At 49.2% G+C, this 16829-nt stretch overlaps 1 protein-coding gene across 1 annotated transcript in view; it reads left to right on the plus strand.

Annotated features, from left to right (window-relative positions):
* The window catches only part of LOC119381078 (putative oxidoreductase GLYR1 homolog), a 135693-nt gene that overhangs the window by 114543 nt on the left and 4321 nt on the right, over positions 1-16829 (plus strand). The window contains 2 exon segments of the mRNA XM_049412150.1: positions 9239-9369; positions 15649-15798. Coding sequence (XP_049268107.1) covers positions 9239-9369; positions 15649-15798 — 281 coding nt within the window.

Here is a 16829-nt window from a genome sequence, read left to right on the forward strand (position 1 = left end):
AGCGATGACTCACCGCATTCGGGGAAAGAAGCGTCGAACACTACAAGTATCTTTGTAGTGATAGCCTCTCGACGGACCACAGCATGGTGCGGAAGGTAGTAAATGGTTGCTCCTGACTCTGAAGAGGTGTCGGCACGTTCGGCGTGACCTTCTGTGAAGGACTCACAGATAGTGCAGTCACACTCTTCCAATAGCTCCCGCTGTCCTTTGAAACACGGAAGTTGACGTTTGAGTCGGTTTTCCACGGCACTCCGGTTTGTGCTAGCTAATCATCCTTAGTACTTTATCATAAGAGGAACCACATGTCACCCAGCTTCCTTGTGCACTGACTGTGTGAACATGCTTGGTCCGAAATGCCGGCGCCTTCCAAAGGGTCGTTGATTCCTATCGCGTCGAGTTGCCACATCTCTGTCAGGTCAGCCATGTAAGATGTGCAGTGACGTAAATCCAGTTAAATCGCAAGGGGGCACACACATCTCGCCATAGTGGCCATTTTGTTTTTATATTTATTTATATATATAAATATTGTAGGCATGCATAGATATAAAATTTTTAAAAACGAGCATTGGCTCCCAGCTCACGTAATCACATTTTTCTTTTGAGTCTTCTCTGAAAGTGGTCAAGCGGCAGTTGCGATTTCAATAGTCTCACATAGATGAAGGATATTGAACACAGGCCTACACATACTACAAAATGAACAGGCATTAACAAAAAAAAGTTGATTGCACTATACCTAACTTTCAAGCAATTCAAAATCATTTGAAAGATAAATCTCAAGGTGGGACAATGCAAGGGGTGTCCCCTCCCAGCCTGAACACAGGGGAGGTCTCTGTTCATTGGCAATAAGCATCTTGCGCTCGCGCAACTGCACCAGGAGATCTTGCCCGATAGCTGGTGTCTTCACTGTTCAGACTTCTGACACCTCCAGAGCATCCACCGTTATGTCATGTACATCGAAATGACTCTGTAGCTTGAGTTGCACGGTTCAGCATTTGGGAGTGCGAGAACATTTGGAACTGCCAAATGTCAGCAGGCACAGGTATTCTGTGCTGACGGAAGGTAGATTGAGTTTTGTGGACAAGTCACGTCTTGTAAATGTTCTTTAGCTGCCATTGTCGAGCAGCATACAAACCAGCACGGAATTGTGCCTTACCAACGCCAATACTGTGGCTGTTTGCATTAGAACAGCTGGCAATGGCAACATAGAATGGCTTGTGGGAGCAGACAGCGTGCCAGTGACCTGGTGGTCACTGGCACGCTGTCTGCTTTTGTTGTCACTGCTGCCAGCATTCGGGTGGTTGTCCAGTTTCCATATTGCGCAGTGCTTGCACTTGAGCCACGCTGTGTTGTGGCACTTTTGTGCAACGTGTCCCTATCTGGCACATTTGAAGCAGCAGTTCTTCTCGATTAGTCGCCGCCGAATCTCGCCAGCTGTCAAGGTGGTGTGACAGTCCTTTACAGTGTGGTAAAATGGTGGCCGCACAGTATGCAGCAGACATGGCTGTTCTTTGTAGATCCTGCGGCCAGCGTTAATCTTGATGGTACCGGCGGTTGTAAGCGACGGTAGCTTCGCTCGTGTCCCATGGGGCTGGATTTTCGTAGGCACCTCGAATGGGAACTCTCTTCTCTGCTCTCAATCTGTATCTGGAGGAACTTCATGACGTCACGCACCTCTTCTGGCCGTGACCTTGGGAGTAGCCCCGTCGTTCGCCTCGGTCTACTTCATGCGTTGCCGGTAGAGAATGGTGATGTCTTCAGGGAGAGATCGCATGAGCACTCCATGAAGAATAACCACATACCCCGATGCTTGAACTCCAAGGTTATCCAGGCAGCTGGGACGAAAGTGTGCCTTTTTGTATAGTTCCCGCAGCTGCGATAGATTGGAAGAACGATCCACAGTAGCGATTGCAAGCAAGCTATCAATGTGTTCGTCTATGAGGGCAGTATGGCAGCTGAACCCCTCTTGGAACACCTTGACAGCTGGAGTCGAGACCACCGCTGATTCAGGCTTAGCGAGCCACAGGCGTGCATCCACCGTCGCCTGCGTAAGTGCAACGTGCAGCTCCACACACGCTCAGCTAACAAAAGCGCCATGTGGCAAATTATGCAGTGTTATCTCTACACAACACAAAAAAACACTTGATTGCCTTTGGCGGCACCTCAAAACACAGAGCAACGTCCACTCCCAAGAAGGTGGGGAAGCAATGGGCTTCCACGTGTGGACGATATACAAGAGGGCGTTGCAGCACGTCGAAGCAGGAAAATGCTATCGTTCACAAGCAGCGCCTCCTCTATTTTTTTCAATGCCAGCCAGATGCGCCCGATCCGACTGTTCATCACCCTGTCCTGTGGTCCTTTCCTACTCTCCTCTGTCGGCTAGCGTTCGCGCCTGCTTTGCATTCTTGGAGGAGAGTATCTATAGGTGGCGCCTCACAGGAGTTAATTTGTTGTTCAGTTGTGTTTATATCCGTGGAGCGGCGTCTTGCATCCCTCATGATTACTATGTATGCTGTCACGCTGGCTCACAAAAAGACACTATGTTTTGAGATGGTGCATCTCCTTTCGTGGCGCTATGTGCGCTATCAACAGGACGCGTCACTGCGACGCTACTGCATGGAAGGACTTTGATATATGCCTCACGAGCGCTGTGTGGTGCGGCGGTTTCGCCTCGAGCCACAAAGGAAGGGGTACAAAGGCAAAAATCTTACGGACACGTGATATAGGAGAGAGACGGCACATCTACCACAGCAGCAGCATTGAGCATTCAGACGCACATGTGACGCAAGCAGCCCTACCCCTTATGTGGCATCGCACCACATAACCCCCTGAACTAAGGCTCTCATTAAAGGGGCCATGACACCCAATTTTCGATCATAATCAGTGTTATGTGGATTAATCCTTGTGCATTCACAAATAAGGTGGCGAAATTTTAGCGCATTTGGTCGAGCACTTAATTTATAATTGAATATTTTTTAAACACGCGAGCGGCCCGAGAGTCGGGCAACACTGGTGCACTCGCGAGCCGTGACGTAATAAGCAGCTAGCTGTGCAAGCGTCTGCATTGCGGCGAACAATATTGTTCTGTGGTCAGCTGCACGTGATATCGAGATATTTTAGCTTTCTTCAGCTTGGCAGTGAAATTGAATGATTTGCAGCGGCTGAAACTTTGGTAGAAGACGACGGCTTTGTTCCGTGCTGCACATGACGTCACACGGGCCATCGCAAAATGGCGGTCGCCGGCGGTGGGCGGGGATTACAGCCAGCGACTTCTAGGGCTTGTTTGCACTGAAATATTCTTTTACGGCCCACTTTTGAAATCTGTATAGGCATAATAGACCCCTACTTCTAGTTTTCGCTGAAAACCACAAATCTTTGGGCGACCGTGTCATGGCCCCTTTAACCCTTTGAGGGTCGAATTTTTTCGCGAAATCGAGTCCAAAAATGTGTAATTTTTTTTATTGCTGAAATAAATTCTTCAGACGATTGTATTTCAGAAAAAATTGTCTAAATTTTTTTTGTGACTGTAAAGTGACAAAAATTTTTTTGTTGTTAAATACACATTGTTTATTCGTAGTAAAATCAAGCAAAATCCTTAAAAAACTTTACAGCTTTTTAATAAATAAAAATTATGCATTGTATTAAACATAGCTCACAGACATACAAAAATAAGCGTACCAGAGTACTTTTCTGGTTAAAAGTGTTCGTGCTCTAACACTAAAACTTTTCAGTGTGTGATAGTCTTTGAAGCATGGCTCGCCGCGCATGCTTTTCAGATGTCGCTTCTTGATCGTCATCGGAGTCTGAACTCGTCAAAAAATCCTCGTCTGACAAACTGAAATTCAATGAATCAGATTCTGATTCTGCACTTGGGGAATAGTCCTCATCGGAAGAATCGCTGCTCGACTCACCGGCAGCAGAGCAACCGGCGCGCGCTTCCATGCGTAAGCAAACTGCATCAGTGAGCGCACGGAAGAAAACTCTATAGTTGTGCGCCCGTCCGGAAAGCAAAATGAGTGAAAAAGCTACAGTAATCCTTCGTATTATTGCCAGCAAGACGTAGTTAGTTTTTCTGAGACCCCAAAGCAGGAAACGCGATCACGGCGGCGGCGTTTGTGTAATTTAGCGCCGCACGGAAACATGTAATCGCGCCCCGGGGAGCAATAAACGAGAAAGTAACAAGGGGTCACCCTTTGATAGATTAGAAACCAAACAGCCATCAGCTTCGTGGGCGGAAGAAGCGAAAACCACCCGAAGAACGAAACCGAAACCAGCCGGACCGCGTGTGCGCGTTCTGACGGGCAACTGACATCCGCCACGCCTCTTTGGAAAGCAAAAAAAAAAAAAAGACTGAGAGACATCGGCGCATTAAAAAAATTTCACGTATTCCCGATGCGTGGCAGCACATTCCAAGTAAGAGAAATGATCGAAGAAGGCGCATGTTTGAAACCAACGAACTGCGCCGCGGCCACGCTCGGTTGCGCAAGCGATGGCCGGTGCACCGTTTTGCGAAGCATAAAAAAAGCAACAACGGAGAGACATCGGCACATGAAAAAAATTCCACGTATTCCCGATGCGTGGCAGCACTTCAAAGCAAGAGAAATGATCGAAAAAGGCGCGCACTTTAAACCAGCTGCACCGCGAATGCGCTCGAATGGGCAAGCGATAGCCGGTGCACCGTTTTGGGAAGCAATAAAAAAATACAACGGAGAGACATCAGCGCATGAAAAAAAAAATTCCACGTATTCCCGAAGTGTGCGAGCACAGGCCAAGCAAGAAAAATTATTGAAAAAGGCGTGCGTTTTAAAAATAAACGCTATGCCGTACATGTACGACGAAAACCCTTTGGTACCAGGAAGCTTCTGCCGTACATGTACGGCGAAAACCCTCTAGGGGTTAATAAGCGAGCATTTGCACTGGCATTGAAAAAAAAAAAAATAGAGGAGGCTGTTGTGTAGGGCAGGAGCGCGGCGTAACCCGCGGCGGGCCGACGGAGAGGCCGAACGACGGGAGGGCGCGCGGAGTGACGACGCAGAGACCAAGCTTCGGCGAGACTGACGGGAGACTGCTCTCCCGCGTTTATTGCAGGCGGTTTTAAGGAGAGAGAGGAAAGGCTATTGGTCAGCGAGGCACGGGTCACATGACCGGCATGACCACGACGGATTGGTGGTAGCACAGAGGCATGGCAGAGACCCAGCTCCCCTCAGTAGCATGAATAGAAAGCACAACAGCACTGGTGTCTCAGCATGGCACCAGGGGTCGCACGACACAACATCGTCCCGCCCTGGGAAGAATTGCATCCTTATACAATTGCAACTGTGGTACATCAGGAACCACTAAAAAAAACACATTTGAGTTCCGATCGAGATGGCGTCCTGCTGCCGTAGCGCCAGAGGCAGCCGACACAGCTTGGCAGACAGTGGCACGATGTGCTGCCGCCTCTTGGCCCGGTGGACGTAGTCCTTGACACGTCCCAGGGCTCCGCTATGCAGGTGCTCGAACCCCGGAGGTACACCTGCAGGAAGCTGCGATGAAACTGGTGTAGCCGGACGACACGTCAACGTTGCGCCGTCGATCAGGAGTCCCAACTGCTGGACGGCGTCGAGCCCCAGCAGTGAAGTGCCGTGTGATGTCACGTAGAAGGTGACGAAGGCCCGCTTGCCATGATGCTGCAAGTCTGTGCGGAAATAGCCCAGGACCGGTATGCGATGCTTCGAAAAATTTTTCAAGCGAACTGACGCTGGCAGCAGGCGATGCTTCGAAGCGAAAAGCGTGTCGAAGTCCTTCTTGGTCATCAATGATGACGACGCTCCGGTGTCCACTAGCAATGACATGTGGCTATGTCCTCCGATGACAACAGGGATGCGCAAGTCCCTTGGGCTAGACGGCGAAGCTTGCACGGACAGGACTGTGGCAGTGCCGGAGTCAGCGTCTTGGGCGGGGGCAACTTCCTGTACCGACGCTCGTCGCTTACGGCAGACTGCCGCGAAATGCCCTTTGATACGGCAAAATTGGCAAATTTTCTTTCTGGCCGGACAATTTCTTGAAGTCGCCAAATGCCCTAACTTGCCGCAGCGAAAACAGGGGCCAACTTGAGGCTTGGAAGCAGACTGTTGCACTTGCTGGCAACGAACGCAGTCTTGTACACCCGCCGTCGAGCCCGCGCAGCCATCTTGGATGCGGCCGCCCGACTTCGGGGGGAAGCCGCCGCCATGTTGAGTCACATGCGGGGCCAGCGAAGCAGCCGACCCGCCATTTTGAGCCGCTGCGACGCACTGGATGCTGCCGCCGTAACCGGAGTGCGAGCCGAGTAGCCGCTCATTTTCTCCGAACGCCGCGTTGGCTTTGTTGAGCGCCTCCAAGTCGCGGCCAACTTCTTCGGCTTTCTGCAGCGTAAGGGCTTCCCCGTACGACAGTAGTTTGGCCCGTACATGTGCGTTGGCGACCCCGTGAATTACTTGGTCCCGTACTCTGTCGTCGTAAGTGGCGCCGAACTTGCATGACAGGGCCTTTTCTTTCAGCGCGGTGACGAAGTCGAGAAACGTTTCGCCGGGCAGTTGTTTGCGGCTCGTGAAAAGGTGCCGCTCGGCTAGCACGTTCGTTGACTCTGCGAAAAGCCCGTCCAGGAATTTTAGCAACGTGTCGTACTCCGTCGTCGCCGCATCTGTCGACACCGTGCCCGAGTCCGCCGCCGTCGGTGTACTGGCCGTGTGCGTAGCATTTGGGCCGCCGTGTGCTTCGAGCTGCTCCTGCGCCGCGAAGTATTTGCGCTGGCCCTCGATACCGAGCACGCTGATAAGTGCTGACGCGCGTCTTTCGTCCTCCCAGCCGTTTCCGCCGGCCGCCTTCAAGTGTACCTGGAAAATCTTTTTCCATAAATGCAAGGAATGGAAGGCTTGCCGGGAACGTTGAGGAACGGAGGAAGGTTTGCAAAATGGGCCGCCATGTGTGCAGGAGGTAGGCAGTAGGCTCAAGCGGGAAAGTGGCGTCGTAGAGGGAGCCGGAGCGGGAACAAAGAAAAGTCAGGTCGACGCGCTTGTAGCGTGCAGGAAGCAGCACCGACGCGCAGCAGAAAAATGTGACTCGTAGCGTAGTGTCACGTACGTCGTGCTCTTCCTGGCGTCGCCTGTCGAACCGGGTTCAGCACCTCGTCGCCATGTGTTGTGTAGGGCAGGAGCGCGGCGTAACCCGCGGCGGGCCGACGGAGAGGCCGAACGACGGGAGGGCGCGCGGAGTGACGACGCAGAGACCAAGCTTCGGCGAGACTGACGGGAGACTGCTCTCCCGCGTTTATTGCAGGCGGTTTTAAGGAGAGAGAGGAAAGGCTATTGGTCAGCGAGGCACGGGTCACATGACCGGCATGACCACGACGGATTGGTGGTAGCACAGAGGCATGGCAGAGACCCAGCTCCCCTCAGTAGCATGAATAGAAAGCACAACAGCACTGGTGTCTCAGCATGGCACCAGGGGTCGCACGACACAACAGAGGCGTTGGTTGACAAGCTGCCCGAGAAAAGGTACCTCGCTGCTATGCTGTGTGCTCTTGTGATGACCACAGGGCCTGGTCGCAAGAGCTATGGAAAACCTCCGTACACATGGGCCCCTTCAACAAGTGCAGCTCGACTTAGTGCACACAAACAGATCTAGCACAATTTTGGAGTGAATCAACCTAAATTTAGGGCGCTATGGGGGTGGGAAACGCATGTATCAGCTTGCGGGTGAAAAATGTCATTAGTCGGGCGATGTGTAGGGGCAAGTGTCTCACTGAGTGCTTTTTGCTACTCACCCAACACAGCAGCCCCTCGCCGAAGCACATATCTTCCTCTTATAGGCACTTGCTGCACATGCTTAGCTGGTTCATTTGTTCCCATGATTCATACATTCCCTCTTTTCTTGATGCTGTTGCTTTAAAGTTTGTTTGTTTTGTACAAGTAAACTGTACTATAACCGAGTATTATTCTAGAAAACTAGGAAGTTTTTTTACTGTTCAAACATGGGTACCTCGACCTAACTAAATCAGCATTATAACGAAGTTTTTCACTGTATGTGGAGGCCATCAAACTGTTCATATTTTACATTGTAAGGGGTTTAGATTGCCAGTTCACATATGCTATTGTAGCAAATGGAATTAGTGGGGCAGTGGGAAAGTGCCATCAGCAGTAGCAGAATAGCAGTGCGTGTGCACTTACTGTAAAAACCGGAATATAGGTCGGACCGGAATATTGGTCGAACCCCCCACTTCTAACTACTGAAAATCTAAAAAAAAAGTACATGGAACGGCCAAAGTATAAGAAGGCGCCTTTATCATGAAACAAACGCAATTTCAAACGGTGCACAGTGAAAATGCCATTTGTTTACACGTAAGTTCCACATGGCAGAAAGCCAAAAGATTGGCTCAGGCATTATCCTCGTAAAACGTCAGAACCATCTTGACAGCACTATTGGATGCACTTTGAGGTCCCCAATAGCAGTCACAGTGCGAGCACGGCTCTTAGGTAAACTTTGCAACCTTCGTCTCCAGCTCTGTATACGCTGCGGTCTTGCACTGAAACAAAGTTTTCTTCTGATCACTGCGTGTCATGGTGTGATCCTTCAGCATCAGCCAGTAGTAAATGCTTCTGTGGTGCACTAGATCTGCCTGCTGATCATAGCCATACATGCCCCTGTAACCAGAGCTGCCAACATCGCAGGAAGCAACAAAGAAACAGTATCCGGTGAGATTGGAGCAGCGAGAACACCCGTTCGAAGATAAACTTTTAGTTATTGTTTGTGACTCACGGCTCCTGCTCGCGTTCACGTGCGCTAGCATCCCGACACACCCTTCACACACTTCAGACCAGATTTCTTCGTGCCTTCCCGAACTTGATCGCTGCTTTCTTCAACGCTACAGTGAACTGTCATCGGCCACCGGTCGAGAACAAGAAAAAAAGCACCTCGGAGCCCAAATAGATTCACAAGACAACAACAAAAGTGTGAAATGAGATCGCCCTTCGTACAAGGCTGGTAGTAAACAAAGCAACGACGATGATTGCGATGGCGATGGAGGCGGTCATAGTGGTGAGACTTGTGAAGCTTTTCTGTCAATGACCGATATCTAAGACGGGGGTCGACTTTTTAGGGCTGTTTCTTGAAAAAAAAATTCGACCTATATTCCGGTTTTTAGGGGTATGCAAATTGAAGTGTTTGTGCAACAGAGTCGTGTGCTGTGAAACCTTGTTTAAACAAGTGTATCTGCTTCCAGCCATTATTGAAGGCACCTTCGCAACCAACATGCCCCTACAGCACCTTCAAAAGGACCTCTGTCTTGCCATTGGCATTGGTGACCAGTTGGAACAGCCTTTACCAGTCACAGCGGCAGCAAATGAGGTGAGAGTCTGTACCGTGTGCAACAAACACCATGTTATCGAACAAAAGGAAGGGCACTTTGTTGAGCTTATTAGTAATGAAATGATAGTTATGGTGTATTCGGTTGGCAGCTCTGGTCCTCTGGCTCAAAGTCGGCAGATCCGATAGCAGTTCGCAATCTGAGCGAGAGACGCAGTGTACCAACTAAATGCATCAGTCATCTCGGAGCAGCGCCGCGGTGCGGGCGGCATGGTAAGCCACCAGAAATTCGCGTGCGACATCGACAATAGCACTGTCCGGCTCTGAAGTACTTCCCCGCAGCGAGAGTTACACGAACTTGTTTGCATAAATTTGGTTGTAGTCTTCGTCGTCCGTGCTGCTACCGGGAAGGACTTCAGTTGCGAGGGACTGTAAAAGCAGCACTGATGATTCTTACACCTTTAGTAGCTGTCTCTGCTCCGACATGGGGCAGTTAAGCCTTGCTGAATGCCTCTACGGCATTATGAGGCTTGGTAGAAACAAGGATCACGTCGTACTGAAACGCCTAAACACACGCACAGGAGAGATAAATGGCAACCAGAAACTGATCCCTTTCTATACACCAATTTTACAAGGACGCTGCCATTTTTAAGGCATTTCACCGCCGCAGCGCCATCTAGCATCTGCGATGTTTCGCCGCCCTTCCGGTGTGTGGGGTTCCGTGGCAGTGTATGCAGCATATGCACTCAGTTCACACGGTATTGCTGTTCTTCACGGTACACTGGCAAAATAGAGTAACGCTTCGTGACTGTAAAGGTGCTAGTAAGTAATCGCCAAGCTGTCAGTTTCAAAATGGCCAAAACAGCAAGCGGCGGCGGCCCACAAGACGTTCCCACAGCAGCGCCGATGATGAGTAGAATGCCAATGCAGTTCTTCAGCAGCACTTGTAAATTGGTAATTGCGTTGTATGTTTTGTTGTAGCTGGCCTTGTGGGGTTCTTGGAATATGCACTATAAAAGAGTGCTAACTTTTAGGACAACTCTCGAAGTAATCGGTGAAACGTAAATGGAGATGAGCAAACATGTACACCATTGTCTGGCTGCGCGCTAGGTGCGCGCATTAGTGTTTAAGGTGACTCTCTGGTTTCCTTGCCTTGATTATTCAAGTTCAACGTAACTCTAATGCCTAACAGACCATTTCGTTCCACTTGGCACGTTGCAATGCAAAGTTCATGGAACGAAGGGAGCACAAACAGGTGCCCGAATGGTGCATGCCGCCAGTGCACGCCACCGCGCAGTACAGGCGGGCAACGTTGGGCACGGTAACAGTGACGTCAGAAAGGCCACTTTCAGGCGGTTGATTTGAAGTGCGCTAACGCGATGCGGACCACTAAAATGGGATTTTATTTCAAAATAAGCACTTCCTTGGCACAAAAGTAGCACTACGAGGTTTCTGGACGGCTATTTCAGCAATCAACGTCGACTTAATATTTGCCTTTAGTGTCCCTTTAACGAACGTGGGTCAATTATTCACGAAACCCAGGTCGCAGCGTGAAACAAAAAAAAAAAAAAAGGTGCAGTTGTCATAACTCTAGCCCAGTTATTGTCACGAAATTGACAAGTCGAGAAAGGACGTGCTCTCGACGAAAAGTTAGAGGTGCGTACCTGCTCTAAAGAACACGTGTCATGTGGGCCTTTCTGTCATGTAGGTTGGAAAGTGCTAGTTCAATAATCTTGAAATTGCACGCACTAAGATGGAACATTTTCTAGCCGCAGGCATTGTAAATCATGTGCTCTAGCATAGAAATCAGATATGTTTATGTTACAAGAGAACAACTCTTGGCTAGACATTTTGTGTGTTAATCGTCAGCTTTGACATTGGTTCTGTCTGGTGCTGATGATAAAGTGTACCAGCACCCAAGCACAATCACAAGCTCGTGTGACGACTTGAAGAAATGGCCATAAGTACAGACACCATATATAACTACTATTTGTCGGAGAAGAAGGCGTGCGAACTAAGAGAAGCGAAGTCATTTAAAAGCATTGTGCGCTTCGCATGCCTCGGCTGCCAGTCTGTTAGGCTTCCGATAGCTGTTGCCGCAGCCAGACACAGCGCATTGGTAGTGTGCCGACCTGTTCTCGTCCGACATTTCGATTTTCGGCAGCACAATTGCTTTAGCGCGACGGAAATGGAAACACACTGACCTGTCACGCACCACGCAGTGCAAAACGCGGGAATCCGCACACACCAGCGGCAGTGGCGGAGAGAGAGAGAGAGAGAGAGTGGTGAAAACGCGCCTGTTCGAGGCTACGCTCCTCCGCTCCATGAAGACTGTCTATATATGTTCCTGTGTGTTTGTGCATACATACGTACAAAATGTAAAAATTTGGAGGAGGGGTCATTTCATGCTTAGTCTCTTTGACGTGCTTCACAAGCAAGACACCTTGCCAAATATTGCGAGGCGTTTAGCTAACTGAATTCGCTTGACAGTGTGCTATCTTGATTTAGCTACCATCATTTGGTCAAGCTGACACAGGACAATACCAGTGTGCACTAGGTACTTGCAGAGCTCAAGCAGATTTTTGCACAATCCCCCCCCACTTTTTTAGTGTGCCAGAATTGCACAATAGCAGCTCTAGCACACTTATCACACCGAAAGTGAGCACACATGGTTAAAGCAAAAAATTATGAGAAAATTTTCGAGGGCATGATGCCTGCCGATGTAGCTTCTTGCTCCTTTGTTATCCCCCAGTGTGTAACTTAAAGCACGCTCATCAGGGTGAAAGAAGAAAAAAAGCACTTAAAGCGTGCAACAAACCCCTGTAACTCCACTCATACTTTACGGATTTTAAAAAGTTTTGCAAATGTTGATTCACGAGGCAGTAAACCGATACTGAGGTCCTTCGACGATTACTTGGAAAAGTGTTGCAGGCCCCTTTAAGCATCAGACGTCTTCACACAAATGATGCTCTGGGTGTACAAAATTTGATTTGGTAATTCAAAAAAGTTTGCATGTCAGTTGCGCTGCACAATGTTCCTTGATATACCGTCATAACGCTAAGCATAAATGCATTTGGCATGAAATGGTACTGCTGCTGCTCATGTGCATCGAAGTGCTTGTTCGTGTGTTTTTATTGGACATGGAGCAGTGGCCAACAAACATGCATAGAAATTATTCTAAGCATTACAGTACAAACTGAGCCATGCGCTCATGGGTCTTTTATAAAACACCACTTAGACATTTGATATCTTCACTGCTCAACAAAAAAGAGGCCATCTTGCAAAACTTTCAAACTGATTCACAGTGTTCGCAAAACCAGATCACGAGTCTAGAGCACCGCTGCCACATGGGTTTCTTGCTGCTCCGGAACTGCCAAAGTGCCGATGTTGTGTGTAATGGTTTCATACCTCTACAGAACTCCTGAACAAGACACACTTTGCGAAGCAGTTGGCTATTGTAACAGGCATGACCCACTCCCAAGCCATGGCCACGAAGGGGATGGCATCCAGTAGGCTTATTCACAGGTCACCATCCTTGCAATCAATTGTTGTGATCAGGCGGCACACAAGGAGCTCTTTAAAGGGACACTAAAGGCAAATAACAATTTACAGTGGAACCTCGATTATGCGTCCCCTGGTTTTGTGCCGACCCGCATTTTATGACAGATCGGTTTGGTCCCAGCAAAGCTCCCATAGAAATGTTATTAAAACCTTGGTTATACGTAGGGCTCCGTGTTTTCGGTTTTATCCGAAAAAATCCGATAAACATTCACTGGTAAAATTTTTGACATTCGGTTTTGTCCAATGAACTCAGATTTCAAGGGCCAATATGACCTGATTTCGTTCTTTATCGAAAGGGCAAGTTCTAAGCACTCATTGATACACCTTCTTGTTTGACCGATTTAAAGTTTACCGTGCATAGCTGTATTAGGCAACGTAGCTGTATTGTGCTCCGACTCAGCTTCCTACATCAGTGATGAAAGTGCTGCTCCAATTGCTCCAAACTGCTCCAAAACAGAAATTCTGCTCCATGCTGCTCCAAAATGGCGGTGAGAAATTGAAAACAGTGAACTTTAACTGTGTGACCATCCAGCGAGCCTAAACGAAAACAAACAGAAGCTGTATAGTATCATATTGACAATACTGCATGTACTGGCATTGTCGATATATATCTGATTTAGTTGTATATTTGTATGTGACAAACAGTTTATCTTGGTGAAATTGTGTGAGATTAGTACAATATTGATACGAAACAGCGTGGCTGCATGAAAGAGGAAGACGTCGCTTTCTGGTTGTTGCTGGACTGCTGCCATCTTGTCCACTATGCGCTGTGCATTGTGAATAGTTATTAAACAAGCTACCCGTAACATTATTGGCGGAGGTGGACAATTCCCATACCTCCATGGAGACGCGCAGCGGTCGCAACACTGGCAACCCCTCACCAACTTCGCCTCCCGGAGCTTCATCTTCGCTGACTCCTTCAGCCCCAGCCACAACCTACGTCACGTTCTCTCTCTCTCTCTCACACACACACACAGATTCCAGGTACTTTCTCCGGAGATGGTACTACCGACGTTGACGCCTGGCTGAAACTGTACGAGCGTGTCAGTGCTACGCGCCGTTGTGATCGCACAATCATGCTCGCTAACATTCTTTTCTACCTCGACGGCACTCCGCAGACATGGCTTGAAACCCACGAAGAAGAAATAACGAGCTGGGATCTCTTCAAAAAGCTATCTTTTCAGCGATTCATCTGGTCATCAGTTCGCTGCAAAGAAGGCTCTCGCAACACGCACCCAGATATCGACAGAGTCCTACGTTTCCTACATTCTTGACGTCCTGGCTCTTTGTAACAAGGCCGCCCAGCGCATGTCGGAAGACGAGAAAGGTATAATCACGTCCTAAAAGGTATTGCCAACGACGCCTTGAATCTGCTGGTTTTTAACAACGTCGCGAGCATCGACACGATCCTTAAAGAATGCCGCCGTCTCGAACAAGCTAAAGCCCGCCGCGTACCTCAAAGCATCATGCGCCTTCTGAACAAAGCGCCTACTTCCTCTTGTGATGACGTCTTCCGCCAGGCCCCTCGATGTGGCAACCTCACCCGCATCATTCGTCGAGAAGTCGAGGCAACGCAACCGGTATTCACTCCATTCCCAACACCTGACCCTTCCCCGACCACGGTTTCCTTGATCCAGGCCGTCGTCTGTCAAGAATTATCGAACTTCGGCCTAAATCCTGTTCCACCTGTATACTCTGCTGAGCCTTTTTACCGTCGGCCGTCCGTTCCTCGACTTGCTTCCAACTATTCTCGACAACGCAACCTGTCCGTATAGCATACCTTTGACGACAATCCCATCTGTTTTACCTGCCGACGTGTTGGTCATATCGCTCGCCATTGCTGCAACCACTGGGCTCCACCGGCGCACTATGGGTCTCCAAACCAGGCAAGTTTTGTCAACCAGTCGTCCTCAGCGCTTGCTTCTTCTATGCCGACCACATTCTCTGCTCCTGCCGCACCTCTGACCAGACCTCGCTACGACCGCTCGCCATCCCCGGCAGAGTTGCGGCAGTCCAGTAGCAACCAGAAAGCGACGTTGTCTTCCTCTTTCATACAGCCACGCTGTTTGATATCAATATCATGTTGATTATTAACGGCTGCTGTGACGACTTTGATGTGTGGCTGATTACATTTACCACTTTATCAGCTTTGACCTCATTGATGCCACAAGAACTGGCATTTTAAGTGTGTAGCTCATTCAGCTCACTTCATTTTCGAAATTTTCAATGCTGACTGCGATGAAGTGTCTGCCTAGTGGTACGCTGTTCGAGTATCTCTTGCCTTTTTTGCGCAATAATATGTGCACCTCGTGAAGCCTCCAACTGTGTTTGTCGGCGATTAACGTGGACCAGTTCGAATATCTGCAATGTCCTGCGGCATCAACGGCGGCCACGTCCAGGAAGCAGACGGGCCCTTACTGCGATAGTGAGGAGAATTATGTCCTCTCACTGACAGGCGACGGGCCATCTGACGACGACTTCGAACTTGTAATGAGCCAAAAGGGGAAGAGACATAACACCAGGACCTCCTCATCCCCGAACACACCGAATGAAGAGCGCCGCAAAGGCCCGAGGCCAACACCATCATTTTCGTTCCTGCTGACCCCAACGGCAACATGAAGTGCCTCAACAGGCAATCCATTTCGGCGCTCCGAAGGACTGGTGCCAAATGAAATCACCGACATCAGAGTGAACCCGCGCAAGAATGTCATGGCAATTGATGTTTTGCATGCTGCCACACTGAACATACTACACAACGTCACAAAGGTGGATGGAATCAACATCCACTCCTACATCCCAGTGGGCTCCAACGTCATCACCGGCGTCATCTACGACGTTGACGCTGCCATTCCCAGCTCCGATTTGTATGGCCTGGTCAAGCCAGCTAGGGAAGCTATTATCGCCAAGGTTGCTCGTGTGGGTACTTCACGCTGCTTGAAAACAGATTTCAAAGGCAACTTTCTACCTTCGTATGTAAAGGTGGGCCACTTCCGACACCCTGTAAGACCTTTTGTGCCGAAGCCAATGCAATTTCACAACTGCGTGACTAGGTCACGTGAGAAGCGTATGCAAAGATAAGCTAGTATGTTCTCGTTGTGCTGATACCCATTCCGCAGACAGTTGTAAAGCCAATGATCTGAAGTGTTCAAATTGTAAGGGAGCCCACAAAGCTTCCTCAAAAGATTATCCAAAAATGAAAAGAGATAGCTGTGTTGAGACAAATGGTGAGAGACATAGGCGTGTGCAGGGTTCCCTTCAGGGGGGGGGGGGGGGGTCGTCAAAGGTTCGTCGCAGCACCTCCCTGCCTCCCATTTATGTCAATTTATGACGCTGACATAGCCCCCCCCCCCCCCCCCCCCCCGAGTCGCAGCGCCTCCCCTCCCTATTATGTCAGTGTGCGGGGCTGACCCCCCCCCCCCCTCTTAAATGAAAGTGGGGGGGGCTGAGATCGCCATACGCTGAGTTCGTACAACAGGTACTGGATGTTCTATGTCCAGTACTTGCAAGCCTTCACTAGGCACCATGACTCAACGATGTACAGTGGAATGTGATAGGCCTGAGGTTTTGCAAACGCAGGAATGTAGTTTAAGCGCACGCGAATTTCTTGTATGCTCCCTTCTTTCTATCTCCCTATCCTTTCATCCCTTAATCCCCTCCTCCAGCGCGGATTAGGAAACCGGACGCGCGTCTGGTTGACCTTCCTGCCTTTCCTTCCTTTCCCTCCTCCTCCTCAATGCTGACTATTTTGGTGAAATATGTAAATACCATATTGAACTCACCCTGATCATAAACTGCTGCTATAGCAATAGTTACATGTGATTTTGGCTACTTTTGTAATGTGGTGCTCAGCTTTATCGTTTTTATATCATTTCTGCCACAAGTACCGGTATTTTAAATATACGTTGTTCATCGTACGTTGCGTTCAATGACAATACATGTGCGTCATT

The sequence above is a fragment of the Rhipicephalus sanguineus genome, chromosome 2 (genome assembly GCF_013339695.2).
Source record: "Rhipicephalus sanguineus isolate Rsan-2018 chromosome 2, BIME_Rsan_1.4, whole genome shotgun sequence".
In the NCBI taxonomy this organism is placed as follows: Eukaryota; Metazoa; Arthropoda; class Arachnida; order Ixodida; family Ixodidae; genus Rhipicephalus; species Rhipicephalus sanguineus.